The sequence below is a fragment of the Naumovozyma castellii genome, chromosome 2 (assembly GCF_000237345.1).
Source record: "Naumovozyma castellii chromosome 2, complete genome".
In the NCBI taxonomy this organism is placed as follows: Eukaryota; Fungi; Ascomycota; class Saccharomycetes; order Saccharomycetales; family Saccharomycetaceae; genus Naumovozyma; species Naumovozyma castellii.
In genome coordinates this window covers 1,532,429-1,549,214 of record NC_016492.1, presented here as the reverse complement: position 1 = coordinate 1,549,214, position 16,786 = coordinate 1,532,429, and the positions used below count along the sequence as shown (strand labels likewise).

General features: G+C 35.8%; 4 protein-coding genes across 4 annotated transcripts; 1 reads left to right on the top strand and 3 right to left on the bottom strand.

Annotated features, from left to right (window-relative positions):
• Window positions 1-87: 87 nt before the first annotated feature.
• On the bottom strand, window positions 88-719 carry RPS21A (40S ribosomal protein eS21; the record flags this gene model as incomplete). The annotated part of the gene is made up of 2 exons (XM_003675218.1): window positions 88-327; window positions 696-719. 2 exons carry the CDS (start codon window positions 717-719, stop codon window positions 88-90), a joined length of 264 nt encoding a protein of 87 aa, XP_003675266.1.
• Window positions 720-1,017: 298 nt separating this feature from the next.
• TRM2 (tRNA (uracil(54)-C(5))-methyltransferase) lies at window positions 1,018-2,772 on the bottom strand (the record flags this gene model as incomplete). The annotated part of the gene is made up of 1 exon (XM_003675217.1): window positions 1,018-2,772. The coding sequence occupies one exon, from the start codon at window positions 2,770-2,772 to the stop codon at window positions 1,018-1,020; it is 1,755 nt and encodes a 584-aa protein (XP_003675265.1).
• Window positions 2,773-3,211: 439 nt separating this feature from the next.
• On the bottom strand, window positions 3,212-4,081 carry RHO4 (Rho family GTPase RHO4; the record flags this gene model as incomplete). The annotated part of the gene is made up of 1 exon (XM_003675216.1): window positions 3,212-4,081. The coding sequence occupies one exon, from the start codon at window positions 4,079-4,081 to the stop codon at window positions 3,212-3,214; it is 870 nt and encodes a 289-aa protein (XP_003675264.1).
• A 280-nt stretch (window positions 4,082-4,361) lies between these two features.
• On the top strand, window positions 4,362-16,688 carry DYN1 (dynein heavy chain; the record flags this gene model as incomplete). The annotated part of the gene is made up of 1 exon (XM_003675215.1): window positions 4,362-16,688. The coding sequence occupies one exon, from the start codon at window positions 4,362-4,364 to the stop codon at window positions 16,686-16,688; it is 12,327 nt and encodes a 4,108-aa protein (XP_003675263.1).
• Window positions 16,689-16,786: the final 98 nt, after the last annotated feature.

The window sequence follows — 16,786 nt, the reverse complement described above, 5'->3', positions numbered from 1 at the left end:
TAGATAGTACCTAGTACGTATGCGGAAGGTGAGATGTATGTAGTCTTAAGTAAAAATTAATACGAGCGCACTAGCGCCACTATCCTCTTAACGGGAGTAAGACCAGACGTTCTTCAACAAACCGTCGTTTTGAGCCAAACGGTTCAAAGAGTCATCAGCTTCACCTCTGGCTCTGACGTTACCGGACAAAGCGTAGGTAATGTATTCACCTGGGATGGCACGGCCTTCTTCGTCAACCTTGGCAATGTTGATTTGAACAGAGGCGTGATCGTCAGCCTTGATGATTCTGTTGGTAGCAGAACACTTTCTTGGAACATAAAGTTCGACCTAGTTAAATATTGCTCTTGTTAGTAATTTTGAATCTCGTTTCAAGATTAATGAATCGATGGATAACTTAATGGCGTTTAATACAATATGTGCGTTTTTTTCCTGTCCTGGTTCCTATCATTCTTTCTTAGCATTCAATTATTGGGCCCGCATTCTTGCTTCCATTTCATGCAACTTTCACTGGTATGAAAACTTCAAAAATAATGTCCTTTCCACAACAAAGCTGCTCTCACGGTATCTCATTTATTGCTTTCAGTGGTATTATTAACACATGTGGAATGGGAACGGTAGTCCTTCTAACCAATTTTCCTTGTATTCTCAAACTATCCTATCACATCTTCAATAATTTCCTTCATGATATCACATACTAATTGACCCTTATCGTTTTCCATATTGGCTTGTCTTTCTTTGTTATTATTCTTGAAGATTTGGCAAATTTAATGGTACTAGTATTACTTCATCTATCATTATTTTTAATATTGTTAATCTCGAATTTTCCACTTGTTCGGGTAAACTTTCACTGTTCCAAAAAAAAATTGATGGAAAGCAATAAAATTGGAAATCTATATTTTTTTGAATGTATGGGTTTACCAAATGGTGTCTGGGCTCAAAAAGTATTTGACTGCTTCTTTTGATTGAAACATTTGTAATATCTTACTTGGCAGATAGGTAGAAATTTATTACTTATGACTAAACTCTAGATAACACACATACACTTTCTACATGATGAGTTTGTGGGAAGAAATCAAATCCTCTCAAACTTTCAATCTTATAATCTTTACCCTTTTCGGTCTCCTTTATGAAATATTCCATATCTCTAGCCTGTGAGTGTACATTACAGGATATGTAAACAATACGAGCAGGATAATACTCAGCCAATTGCTTTAAGAATAACTCATCACATCCCTTTCTTGGAGGATCCAAGATGACTGATGTTTTATCATTTGGTGTATCAATAGATTCAAAAAGCTTTTCAGCCTTACCAGCAATGAATTTACAATTTTCAATACCATTGGCCTTGGCGTTCTTCTCAGCAAATGATACACTATCAGCTGATATTTCAACACCAGTGACCTTATCAACACCCTTAGAACTGCATATACTAAATAACCCGGAACCACAGTATGCATCAACCAAGTAACGTGGCTCACCCTCTTTAGAATTTGGAAGTTGTAAATTTTCACGCACATACTTGGTGACAATTGGCAAGATAGAATTATTGTTTTGGAAAAACTCACCGGATGTGAATTTGAATGTGTATCCATCCACATATTCCGTTACTATTTGTCTCGGATTGGTAACACAAGTCTTTGCAAGCTTCACCCCATGCTCCTTGTCATCCACTAGTATGTAACTTATCTTCCCATCTTCATCTCTTGAACCTTCTTCTAATTGCTCTTCCACTTCCTTAGAAGGATCTAATATAATTGTATTCTCTCTCAATAAAATAGTTGCACCTTTCTTGTAATTCTTAAATTCTTTTTCAAATCTCTTTCTTTCATTCGTAAGACCTTGATTTATTATATCGGTTGCCAAGGCGCACTCTTCAATATCCAAAATAGAAGCATTGCCTCCTTCATTGATAGTTTCCTTTCTCCATTGTGGTCTCCCCTTCTGACCAAACCCAAGTGGTGGTCTAACTTCCAAAGTCTTTAATCTTCTGGGCATATCGAAATGTGGGGTAATCTTGGTTCTATATCCATATTGTAATGGTGATGCGACAGTTTCGCCAATCTGAGGTAACAAATTATCTGCTAATAACCTTGGTGCAAAATACTTATAGGCGTTCGAAACAGTGTTCTTCTTAATCTTTAATTGTTCTTGATATTCCAAGAAATCGAATTGACTACCAGATGATTTACCAAAATACCTATCTTTTATTAAATCATCTCTTCTAATGGGCGATTTCACTTTCACATTCAACAGGTCACTTTCCACATAATGAGGATGTGTCTTGAAAACTTTGATGTCCACTACATCGCCAGGTAATCCAAACGGTACCACTACGATCTGTTTCTTCTCTGTCTCCACAGGATTGGAAATTATAGCTAACCCATCACCGTTAGAAGTTAAAGCCAAGATCTTGACATCTGTAACCTCACGGTGATACTTTGAAGCAATGGGACCATTAACTTTAGGGAAATCGTTCAGAATGGCAGTTATGTCATTTTGAACATCGTCGCGCTTCAGATTGTGTTGTGCGAGTAATTCATCGATTTCCAGTTGTAAGATACCCAATGGAGATGTAGGATCCACTTTCTTAGCTTTGTATCTTTTCAGCTTAATCTTTTTAGCCTTTTGAGCAGGTTGTTCTGATGTTATAGTTCTCTTAGGAACGGTTTCCGTAGACATTCTTGTTGAGATGGGAAGTTGATAAAATCTTGGTCTTGGTGCAAAAGATAATTTCAAGAACGTTTGAAGTGACCCTCTTTTAAAAATATTCATGAAATAACGGTATTAGAAAGAGCATTCCATATTATTTTCCATCTTTCAGATTTTTGTTATTGTCCTTTCGAATTTTCAGCTCATCGAATTTTTTCGAGGACGTAGACCATGACAAAAAAACATTTCGGCGGCTAATGAAATTATAGTCTGCAACGGTGACAGGAACAAAACCCCGAATCACACCATCTTATCAAGTGGGGACAGGATAATACGAACAGCAACGAATTTATATATGCTCGTTCTAGAATCTATGACAAAGAAGAAAATGGAATATATATTAATTTTTATTGGCATCATAAATATAATCAGAAGTATAGGGTAATTAATTATTAAACTGCGAAACAAGAGTAAACTGTTGGGAGCAGACAATTTCAATGTAGAAAATGACAGTAACCAACCCTCTCAAAATAAAGAAGAATATTAACACCATTTCATGTATTTACATTAAGATACATTTGGGATTCTTAGTCCTTTCGTCTTTATCTAACGTATCTGTACTACTACTTTCCTTAATTCCAGTTGGGGTAGGACCTTTCTTTTTGCCAGAATATCTTAGTAGTGTTTTCTTCAATAAAGAGTTTGTATTAGAATGCTTCCCTGCATATAATGAACCCGCTAGAACCGTTCTTATTGCAACGGTAAACACATCCTCTACATTCTGCCTCGTCTTGGCCGAACATTGAAGGTGAGCTAATGCACCCAGCTTTTCAGCTAACTGTTCTGCTTCCTTTGGGTCCACAAGAGTGTCTGTATTCTCGTTGGAATCATAGAGATCTGATTTTAAGCCAACCAATATAACCGGCGTCTTGTAACAAAAATGTTTAACTTCAGGAATCCAACTCCTCTTGATATTCTTCAAAGATGTAGGGTTAGCAACAGAATAACAAACCAGAAGTATATCAACATCTGTATATGAAAGCGGCCTCAACCTATTATAGTCCTCTTGCGCAGCTGTATCCCATAGAGCTAACTCAACAACTTCCCCGTCAGGTCCTTCAAAATCTGTAACATAATTCTCGAATACAGTGGGTATATCACCCGTTGGGAACTCCCTTTGGACGTAAGATATCAGTAGACAAGTCTTTCCGACACCTTCATCACCTACAATAACTATTTTCACGTGAAAATCTGGTAAATTATTGGTTCTTTTCATTTGATCATAACTCGGTAATGTGGATAAAGTTCTATCGAATGCCCTCGACAGGCCGATGGGATACTGGTCCTTAGGCGTTGGTGTTAGTGTTGCTGTTGTAAATTGCTCCTCGTAACTGCTTTTCGATTCCGATTCAGTCATTTTCAATTCTGCCATGTACTGTAAATGGTAAGCTTCACTCCTTTTTGAAGTAGATCGCTCTGTATTGTCTATATTGTCTTCAATAATTTTACTTCGAAGGGTTATTTTTCAAGAAGATTCATTATATAATCCCTTGACCAATTGTTTTTCGGTGGCTCTATAGCGCCGGGATTTTTGATACTTTGGCATTGAGATAATTTTACTATAGATGAAATGTAAACAAACACTTCAACATCAAGTAATGAAAGATCTCATTCAGATAAGAAAGTAATATCCATAAAAGTTATAGAGGTACATGGCTCCCATAATAAATTGCCTTATGGATAAGCTGGTGGACCTTTGCGTCACACTTACATTGCATACCTCGTTGGAGGAAGATAACAAAGCAAAACGTGATGACGTTAAGAGCATGATCAAAACTAAATTTAGTAATCAATTAGCAGACTTCCTTGATCCTCAAAATATATCTAATATTTTATTTATTGCTGAAGGAAAAGATAACCACCTTCCCTTTATCACTGTGGATATTAATCAATTATCACCAAAGGAAAACGGGGACTTCTTAATTGAACGCACAATACTGATCTTAAAAAGTAATGAAATGTTAGATGAAGACTCAGAATTGGATTCACAACTTAGTATTTTTTATTTCCCCAAAAACATCGACAGCCAAGCTTTAAGTCGAATGATTAATAATGGTATTGCAGCTATGCTTGATTTACTATTAAAATATGAGCCTGAGCTGTACTCAGGTGACGCAATAGTGAATACAAAGAGTAAAATTCACGAGAAATCCACTTCTGTTTGTAATTTAGGAACCATAGAAGAAACACCGAGGCTTCTTAAAGATATTAATCCAAGGATTAGAAAACTGGTTGTTGATGGAGCCACACCAGAAAACTTTCATGATTATATAACCGATACAGAGTTAAACGACCCCAGCTTTCTAAACTCCTTACAAAGTGAGGTAAACAAATGGCATCAATTGACAAACAAGACAATTAATATACCTATCGATTTAAAAGATTATTCAATCTCAGAACAAATTGAATTTCTACGAAGAATAGAAAATACTTTAAAAAATATATCAACCGAACTGGAAAGTTTTGACGTAAGATTGATTTTGGCATTATTGTTTGAAACCAATCGAATAAGAGACACTGATAGTTTCTTCCCAGTCATTGAGTTGAAACAACGGATACGAACGGTTCAAGATGATTTACAATTCCTCAATAGCATTCCACTGAATGATTTATATTCTTGCACTTTGCCTAATCAGCTTCTGGAATTGTTACCACGCATAGAAGTGGCATTAAAAAGAATTAAAACTAAACCTTATCCAATTAAACAATTCTTAACATTACTTCAAAAAGTTACCGTTGACATTATCAAGAAAATGAAATCTTTCTCACACAACATTTTTAGTTCACCATACTCTGACTTTTTGAGTTTAATTGAAACTGATAACTCCATTTTAAGTAAATGGGAAGAATCCATTTATGATTGTCTTTTATTGTTAAGAGAGCTGAGCAGAAAATCGTCAATTAATATTGCAATCCCTTCCCCCACTTCTTTTACAATTGAGCCAAAGGAGCTTCTATCGCACATTCGCTCATTTAGAGAAGAGCAAAATAAATTTGCAATGAGCTTGAAGAAAATAAATTATTCAAACTACAAGGAGGATTTGGAGCATATCTATGACCCTATACGGTCCTTAGATATAACTTCACCAAAATTTACCTTCGACTGGAATAAAAGTCAGGAAGATTATAGAAAAAGATTAACCAAAACTGAAATGAAGGTGTGCTCTTTTCTTGAAGCTTCACTTCAAAATTCGAAGTCCTCTGATGATATGCTTAAGACATTATTAAAGTATAAGCCATTAATTAACTTGAGTTCATTAGTTAGAACTAAAGTAGTTAAATACCAACAATTAGTATTAAACTCAGTAAAGGAGGAAATTGAACATTTAGAGACAAGACTCCAGAAAACTAAAACGGTAATTGACGTACAAGATAATACAATATTGAGAGACATACCACCAATTGCGGGCATTATTGGTGAATATATGCAATTCAAAATCCGAATAGATAAGTCAAGACAGGACCTTCAAAGAATTCTAGGTTCTGAATGGCAAGAAACGCCAGATGGGTCTGCTTTGGATCATAGGTACAGTTTGCTTGAACAAAACCTCAACTTTAAGGATGTATTAGGAGTATGGATTAAATCATTTCCACTGAACATTGATACAGAATTGAATATTCCCATTATTAAGTTATTGGATAAAAAAAACCATGATTCCACAATATATGAACTACATACTAATTTTGAGTTCTCTATGGGGTCAACCTTTAAAGAAGTTAGACGTCTTCGTTTTATGGGCTTTGATCTCCCGAGCAATGTCCTCCAAGTGTCTAAAAATTATAAGAAAATATATCCACACGCACTTCTGCTTCATGAACAGCTCCAAACATTTCTCTCTCTAATATCCGAGCTTACCAATAGAAAATATACCAGCCTGTTGTACAAGAACGAAATTGAAATCATTTGGTCCCTTCTAGTAATCGCCTTAAAAACAACTTGGTCGTCTTTATTAGATAAAGACATCCTCGAAGATCGTATAGGTACCACCACCATTATATTAAGACTTGAATCTAGTATCTCAGACCTAATTAAGCGATTCGACAGTTTAAGCATTTTCGAGATAAAACTTGAGACGATATTTCGCGGTATAAAAGATTCCTGTTATACAGAAGAAAGGTTTTCGAAATTTACACACGACGTTAAAGGGATACTAAATGATTTATTTACATGTAACATTGAAAGTGTTCCTGAATATTGGAATTATATCCAAACACTAATTGATAATGTACTATACGGAAACCTCAAAAAAGCTCTTAACATATCTTTGTTTTCCCAACAAAAATTGGTTCTTAATTTTAGAAATCAAAATATTGATATAACACCATCCTTGAAAAACGTCAAGACAATTTGGATACGAGAACTGGATTGTCTCCTTTTACGTGCATCTAGTATTCCCCAGTTGTTGAATACACCTGATTCATCAGAGCAGGAAAACAGATTTTTGAGCATCTATAAACATTTAAAAAATGATATTCGAAACATTTTAGATAATATCGAACTGATATTTCAACAAAGTAATCTGTACGTCGATAAATGGGTTTCACATTTGAATTTGTGGCAAGTAAGTGAGTCAGCGATAAGGGCTAATATTGCCGACAGTTTGGGCACTTGTTATTTATTCCTTTCTGGCCTTTTACTCTCTAGAGCAAAATTTGAACGGTTACAAGATGAAAATTGCATATCCCCCATACTCGAAATGGAAATCCAAAACGCTTACATTTATATTTCTGCAAAATATGATTGCTGGCAGGACCTATTGTCTAATGAATTACTTACTCTTTACTTGAAAGAAACTGCTCCATTTTTGAAGCACATTAATGGCAGTGTCAAGAAAATCGAATCTCTGAGATTGAATGTGAATTCCTTAGACGCAATCTATGATCTCGCCACTGCGTCAAATGTCATCAATGAGAATGCCTCAGAAAGAATTGATCAAGTAAGCATATTTGCCAACACTCATAAACTCCTTCTAAGAGTTCGAGCTGACCTTCCTGCAAATTATATACCCATTGAACAAATAGAGAATTACCTCGATATGCTAACTGAAAATACACACAAACTACAAAATTATCTTCAGGAAAAAAGAGATGATACCTTACACACCTTAGAAATTGAAATTGATCACATCAATGATCTTTCAAATGCCCTGTTGCATGACTGGCTCCAAAAGAAACCCGTTTCCGAGGAGATTACTCCAGATATGGCTTTAGCAACCATAGAAGTGTTTCTGGAATCCTTTGAAAACGTAGCATCTAGGAGAAGGCAGTTGATAACCATCAAAAAATTACTTCTTCTGCCATTAATGGATCCCAAGGAATGCACCGACTGTATCGCAGATATTCATCAATACAAAAATATGTGGGTTTCTATCAAGGAGTTATGGGAAAAACTCGAGAAATTGTTAGCCAGAACATGGAATTCAATAAGTTTACCCGATCTCTCTCTTGAAATATCCTATCTTTCCAAACTTACCGAAACTATTAACCCAACAATAGCCAAATTTGAACTTTTTCAATCCATAAAGACCAAGGTGGAAATTATCAACACTTGGAGAACTCTGTTAAGTGATTTGAAAAATCCTGCTTTGAAGCCAAGGCACTGGGGGCAATATTTTAACGAATTATCTGGGAACATAATAAGCGAGGCAAATCTAGAGTCGTTTTCATTCACATTAAATGATATTGTGTCCGTTAATATCAACGAATATGAGCCAAAAATCAGAACAGTAATACGAAATGCTCAGAATGAATTTGTTGTTGAGGGCTCCTTGAATCGGATAAAATCATACTGGAAAAATGCTAAGTATACATTCTCTGAACATTCTTCTTCAGTACGGCTTGTTCAGGAGTGGGATAGTATCCAAGAATCCTGCAGAAATAATCTAGATGAACTGGCAGCAATGAGAAACTCTCAGTATTTTCAACTATTTCAACAGCTTTGTTTAGAGTTGGAATCTAAATTAACACAATTTTCTGAATTGCAATCATTGTGGATCGAATGTCAATTTTATTGGTTGGATCTATATGGTATAATTGGCAATAACAAAGAAATGCAGACTCTATTGCCACTAGAAACGTCCAAGTTTAACTCGGTAACTACTGACTTTAAGAATTTTACCACGAGGGCATTTAATTTGAAGGCAAGTGTTGACATATTGCATATTCCAGGGATTATGGAAACGCTCAAACTTGTACTTGCATCCCTGAATTTAATAAGAAGCTCCTTGAACGATTTTTTGGAGAAACAGAGAACATATTTTCCTCGTTTCTACTTTTTAGGTAATGAGGAGCTATTAAAGATAATTGGCTGTAGAGGAGATGTTTCAAGTATCTCAAAATACATGCCTAAATTATACGGTAGTATCTCATCGTTAGTAGTAGCTGGCAATGTTGTAAAGGGAGTAGTGTCTCCTGAAGATGAAACACTACCATTAAACAATCCCATTAACCTATTGGCGTTCAATAACTATTATGAATGGTTAAATCAACTAGATATGGAAATCAAACTATCAATAGCTTCTCAGATCTCTACATGCTTAGAGAAATCTTCTAACCTTTTAACAGGTTTGCAGGTGTATAAATTAATTCAAACTCATATCTTTCAGGCTGTTCTAGTGACAATTCAGGTTAAATGGACCAATTATATTGAACAAAATATTGAAGCTTCCAATCTATCAGAATCAAGACAACAACTTGAAGACGTTCTCAGTTATCTTACCAGGAAACTTGAAGAAGAAGAAAACCCCACGAAGAAAATGGCGTTACGCTCCGCCATAATTGAGCATATTCATTTCGGTCAAATAATGGAAGAGGTGATAGCTTCCAACTCTGTTTCTAATCGCAGAGCATGCTTTTCAAGGCAGCAGAGATATTATTACGAGACAAGTGTAGAAGATCCACTTTTAAAACTGATAATAAAGCATGATTCTCATACGAATAACTACGGATTCGAGTATCTTGGTGTCCCGGAGAGACTAATTTATACACCTATTCTAAAAAATGGTTTCTTGTCTCTAAACCTATCTCTACATCAAGGTTTCGGTGGATGCTTTTTTGGGCCAGCTGGAACAGGAAAAACCGAGACAGTGAAGGCGTTAGGTCAAAATCTAGGACGAGCAGTTACCGTTTTTAATTGTGATGATTCCTTTGATCATCAGAGTATATCAAGATTACTAGTAGGTATTTCTCAAATTGGAGGGTGGGGCTGCTTTGATGAATTTAATAGACTTGAAGAGGACGTTTTAAGTTCTGTTTCTAGCCTTATTGAAGTTGTTCAAAATGCCATATTTAACAAGGCAACTATGGTAAGCATGATGGGGAACGATATCCCGTTCAATTCACATACAGCCTTATTTGTAACTTTAAATCCAAATTATGCAGGAAGGTCAGCTTTGCCACAAAATTTAAAAAAAATGTTTCGTGAATTCTCAATCCAAAAGCCGGATACGTTAATTATTATTCAAGTCATTTTAAGTACTATGGGATTTACCGATGCAAATATACTGGGAACAAAAATTTCTGAGTTTTTGAATACCTTAAGCGAAGAATGCAGCAACCAAAGGCATTATGACTTTGGGTTGAGATCGATAAAGAAAATGTTCAGGACATACTCGGCTCTTATAAACGAAACCTCTACTGTACCAGATAGGGAGAGTATTTTATTGGAAAGTATAATACGCGTAATAAAACCGTCATTAAACCGAGACGACCAACATATTTTTATCAGAACTTTAGAAAAGATATTCAATATCTCGGGGCAAGAGGCTCAAGATCTACAATTTGAAACAGTATTGCGTGACACCTGTGTTGAAAAAGGTTTTAGTCAGTCGTTAGATTTTACAACTAAATGTAAACAACTTTATGATACCCAAAAAACTGAACTTGGTATTATATTAGTTGGATCAGCAGGAATTGGGAAAACAACTGTTTTAGACACTGTATTATGCTCCATGTTCAAAGTTGACGGTATCAAAAATGTTGTTTATACAATTGATACTAAAACTTTATCGAAAGAAGAATTATATGGTCATATGAATAAAGCAACATTAGAATGGAAGGATGGTGTTTTTAGTTCTATTCTCCGAAGAATAATCGATGACCCAACTAATGCTTTATCAGAATCAAGAATATGGATTATCTTCGATAGTGATATTGATCCGGACTATACCGAATCACTCAATAGTGTCTTAGATGATAACAAAATATTCACATTACCAAATGGGGAAAGAATGAATGTCCCAAATAATGTCCATCTAGTATTTGAGACATCTGATCTTACGTACACTACACCTGCGACTCTGACCAGATGTGCAATTATATGGTTTGCTCACAAACTATTTACCTCATTTGAATTATTTGAAGGAAAGCTTGAAATGGGAATCCAGTATTTGATGGAACGAGCTGAAGGGGACTCAAAATTGCTAAATGATATGATTCGTATTATAAAGTCAATATTAAGCGAGGAAAAGCTTTTGACGCTGATCGAAGAAGCTGAATCATATTCTTTTATTCTTGGGTTAACTATTTCAAGCAACATCATAGCCACTGCCAATTTATTGATCCAATTTCTTGATACCTCATTAGACTCCATTTCTACCATTTCTGATATCCCGCCACAACGGCTGGAATCATATATTTCCTTGAAGATTCAACAGATACTTATAATGACATTTGTTGGTGGTTGTGATTACAATTCCAAATTACGCTTCTCGAAGCGCTTGCAAAATGTGCTAGACACACATTACGAAGAACTTCCGATGAACTTAATAGTATCTGCCAATTCGAAGCCTGTATCTATTAAATCAATTACTCCGGAATCACATCTTGAAATGCATGAAATATTGAAATCCGATGTTATTATTCCAACGATAGAGACGGTATACTATGAAAACTCGATATTTGAACTGTTGGGTTCCAAAGCTCCCATAATAATGTGCGGACCACCAGGATCAGGTAAAACTATGCTATTGAATAATGTTCTAAAAAGATCCAAGAAGTACCGTATCGTCGGAATAAACTTCTCCAAAGATACGACAATTGAGAATATTTTGCATACACTTCAAAGACATACCACTTGTCTGCCTAGCGCCAGAGGCTTAAAATTAAGACCAAAATCAAATGAAGAGGATATAGTTTTATTTTGCGATGAAATCAATTTACCAAAATTGGATAAATATGCCTCACAGAAAGTAATTCTCTTTCTTAGACAACTCACCGAAAGAAACGGCTTTTGGAACCCTTTGCAAAACAAATGGGTAACACTTGAGAGGATACAGTTCGTTGGTGCCTGCAATCCCTCCACCGACCCTGGTAGAGTTGAATTGACCCCTCGTTTTCAACGACATATGGTTGTTTTATTTATTGATTATCCTGAATCAGAGTCTTTAAAGACTATCTATGGCGCCTATTATAAAACAATATTTAAGTTAGTTCCAAAACTGAAAAATCTTTGCAACAATTATCTAGAGGCATCAGTGTCTCTATATAACCTATGCAAAAAACAGTTTAATGATTCAATGCCACACTGTATCTTCTCACCAAGAGAGCTTACAAGGTTGATAAGAGGATTTTATTTGGGCATTAGTAGAGGGCCGTATCAGACTTCCATCTCTTTGTTAAGGATGTGGATCTACGAAACTTGGAGAATATTTGCCGACAGACTGACAACTCCATATGAGAAAAGTTCTTATTTGAATATTCTTCGAGATGTACTTCAGCTGTATTTTCCAGATCACCCACTAGATGCCATTAACTCTCAAGACCTTCTTTTTTCTGATTGGTTAGATTTGGAATATAAAGAAAGATCTAGACCACAGCTTTCTGAATTTGTAGTGCAAAGATTAAACGTATTTTGTGAGGAAGAAGTTGAAGCATCTCTTGTAATTCACGATAATGTGCTCGATTACCTCCTTAGGATTGATCGTGTATTAAAACAATTTCAAGGCCATGCCATTTTAATTGGTCCAAACTGTACTGGGAAGAAAACTTTAACGAAATTTGTGAGTTGGCTTAATGGGATGAAAACTGTCGAACCTATTATCCATAATAAATTCACCTTAGAGGACTTTGATAATTTTCTCAGAGATATTTTGAAGAGTTGTACTATAGAGGAACAGAAGATCTGTCTTATTATTGACGAATCAAGTATCTTAGAAGCCTCTTTCCTGGAAAGGATGAATACCTTACTTGCTAATGCCGACGTTCCAGATCTATATATAGGTGAGGAATATGAGCAATTACTTATTGCAATTGGGGAGAAAACCAGACGTATGGGATTGCTTATTGACACAGAACAAGAAAAATATGATTGGTTTATACAGGAGATCGCCAAGAACCTTCACGTTGTCTTTACACTAACAGATAATGAAAGCTCTAAATCATTAAACCTGAAATCGTCACCAGCGCTTTTTAACCGTTGTGTAGTCAGTTGGATGGGCAATTGGTCAAATGAGACACTAAGTTACGTAGCTAATGAACTTTTAGTTGAGATACCTTTTGAGTTTACACCCCACGTTTTACCTGAAATTCTTAAAAAGTCTATACTGCCCTATGAATTCAAAAACTTCAAAGATACCGTTATAAACACGCTTCTTCTATTTGACAGATATTACTTCCAGGTAAATACTTTATTTGAAGTTAGTCCAAGCTATTTTATCTCAGCATGTAAGACTATGGTCACTATTTTTGAAATAGAGTATGCTAGATTAGAAAACAGTAAACATTTCAAAACGATTGGAGTAGATAAGCTAAAGGAATCTGTTCTTAATGTGACTGCCCTTCGGAAAATCCTTTCAGTCAAAAAGGAGGAACTTGTCGAGAAAGAGAAAGATGCAAGGAAAACATTAGATAAGATGTTGATAGAGCAAAATGAATCTGAAAGAAAACAAGAGACAACTGAGGAGATCAAAAAGATTTTAATTGTACATGAAGAAGAGGTCGCAAAACATCGAGAACATGTTCTTAAGGAACTTAGAGCCGTTGAACCAGCTGTTTTAGAAGCGCAACGTGGTGTTCAAAATATTAAGAAACAACATTTAACTGAAATCAGATCAATGGTACGTCCTCCCACAGGTGTCCAAATGATACTGGAAGTTGTTTGTATTATTCTTGGGTATAACATTTCATCGTGGAAAGATATCCAATATTACATACGTAAAGATGGGTTTATTACTGATATTATAAATTATGATACGGTCTCAATGATGACGACAGAGATGAGAAACTATATCGAAGAAGAATTTCTTTCTAGATCCGATTTTACTTACGAAACAGTTAACAGAGCCAGTAAAGCTTGCGGTCCATTATATCAATGGGTTTTTGCCCAGGTTAAATACAGTGAAATTCTTCGTGATGTTATTCCATTAAAGGAAGAAGTGCAAAAAATGGAAGACGAACAATTACGAGGGAAGGCTAGACTGTTAGCTGCGGAAGAAATGATTGAAGAACTAGGAGAAAGTATTGAGAAGTCAAAAAATGAATACAGTTCCTTAATTCGAGATGTTGAAGTAATTAAGACGGAAATGGAACAGGTTCATAGAAAACTTGAAAGAGCTATTTCATTGATTAACAAACTAACTTCAGAAAGAGAGAGGTGGTCAAAAAATGTGGTTGAATTTGCACAGCTCACAGATGAATTAATTGGTAATTGTTTACTTTCGTCAATCTACGAAAACTATTTTGGTGTTTTGGGTGAAAGAGAACGAACCGTAGCACTTCGCTATTTAATGTCAGTGCTGAGGGATTCGCAAATCGGCTTTGATAATAACTACGTCTACCAAAACTACAATGTAGATATTAAGGATAAAAATAATTGGATCGAGTTTGGATTGCCAAATGAAGAGGTTTGGATAGAAAACTTTGGTTTAATATTGAATAAACAAACTACAGTTCCATATATTATTGATCCGTCGTTTCAAGTTGTTAGAATTCTAGAACAATCTTTGGGCAATAAGTTGAGATTGATGAGTTTCTTGGAGGGTGACTTTGTGAAAAAATTGGAATATTCCATAAAGTTTGGTACAGTTGTTATCATTCAGGATGGTGAGTTTTATGATCCAATTATCAACAACTTAGTTACCTGTGAATATACAAGAGCAGGGGGGAGAGTGACAGTACAACTAGGTAAACATGAACTTGATGTTTCCCCAGATTTTCGACTATTTATTCATTCTAAGGATCAGAATGCTAATATTTCAAACTTTTTAAGAGCTCGAGCAAGAGTTGTAAACTTTTCCATCGATAAGGGTAGCATTGAAATGCAAGCTATGCGTATAACTTTAGAAAAGGAAGAACCTGAAATTCAAAAACAGAGGGATGACTTAATAAAACTAAACGGAGAATACAGAGCATTATTGAAGGATCTTGAAACAAAATTACTAGAAGAATTAAATGAAGCTAAGGGGAATATCCTTGAAAATGCTGAAGTGATTTTGACTTTAGAAACCTTGAAAACAAAGACAACTGAAGTTGAAATGAAACTTGGTGAAACAGAAAATACAATCGGAAAAGTCACAGAATTGACGAAGAAATATTATGTGCTCGTGGAGCATTGTGTGTTAATATTTACAATTTTAGAGAGAATTTCAAAATTAGGTTGGTTCCATCAATTTCCCGTTTGGCAATATCTGGAAAGTTTTCAGAGACTTTTCCAACTATCTTTAAATAGTCATGCGGACGACAGATTAGAAACTTTAGTTTGGGGATTGTACCAAACTTCCTTTGAAGACTTTAGCATTTATTTGGATAATGAGAAGAAAAACATATTTTGCATTCTTCTTTATATTAGCTATCACTTCCATACGGATCATGAGACCTTATCCAGAATATCAGAAGTGTTACTCACTATCGATTTACCAGAATCCAATATAGAAGTTGAATCTTTATTATCCAACGAGGAGGATAGGTATTATACTGATCCTTGCCGTGAACTAATAGAACTTATTGAGACAAATGCGTATCATACTCTCCTTCAAGTAGCAAAATCTTATTTTGAAAAGAAGCGACAATTACAAGAAGTTGTGGATCTTCATGCTACTATCTCCCTGATGGTAGGTTCAGAGACAAATGTAGATGGTAGTTATCAAATCATTGATCTGGCTAAAGTTGAAAATAAACAGTTAACTATCATTCCGTTGGGGTCAATAGAAAGCACGACCTATGCAGAAGAACAAATGTCAATTTGCCAGGCAAATGGTGGCTGGTTGCTCTTACAAAATCTACAAATGTCGATGGGATGGGTAAAATCTGTTCTTTCGAGGGAATTAGGGCACATTTCCGGTGTGCAAAATGTAGATTCGGAGACCCAATTCAAGATATTTATGACCTGTTCTCTATCGGGGGCTGCGCTACCATTACCCCTGCTGGATCAAAGTTACAAATACGTGTACGAAAATGATTCTGGCTTGTTACCATCATTCAAGGATTTGTGGAACACTCCAACATTCAAAGACAAGGATTCCGAGCTGGGACCAATGTTTACGTATTACAGATTTTTGCTAACGTGGTTCCATGTTGTCGTTGTAGGCAGAACAGAATTAGCTCCCCTTGGATTTAGCAAAAAGTACGAATTTAACGATTCCGATTACAAGGCCTGTTTGCAATATTTCAAAACGATACTAGCAATGAATATAGAAAAATCTATGCACTTCCCATTAATTGAATACTGTACTGGCAAGATTATATATGGTGGTAAGATGGACGAGTCGCAAGATCAGACAACCCTACAAAAACTTTGTCGCGCTATCTTCTCCCTAATTGACGACACTTCGCCAGTGGTCTCACTGACGCCAGGGTTTGACATTGCCAGAGGTGTATCCAGAGAGGACACGGACTATTTCAGTAATATCCTCGAGAAACTGAAAGAACCCGCGGAATCGCATTCCTCTTGGCTCGATTTGCCACGGGATGCTGTGCGCGATTTCTCTGAGACCCGTGCGCGTCATGTGCTGGCCAGGGCTGCGGAAATACTTAGGGACCTCTGAAGGAACAATGGATTGGTAATCTGCCTGCACGATTTCTTTCGCGTTGTTTATTTGATCTTGCTCGAAAAATTTTCGAAGATCAGACCTTTATTAATTAA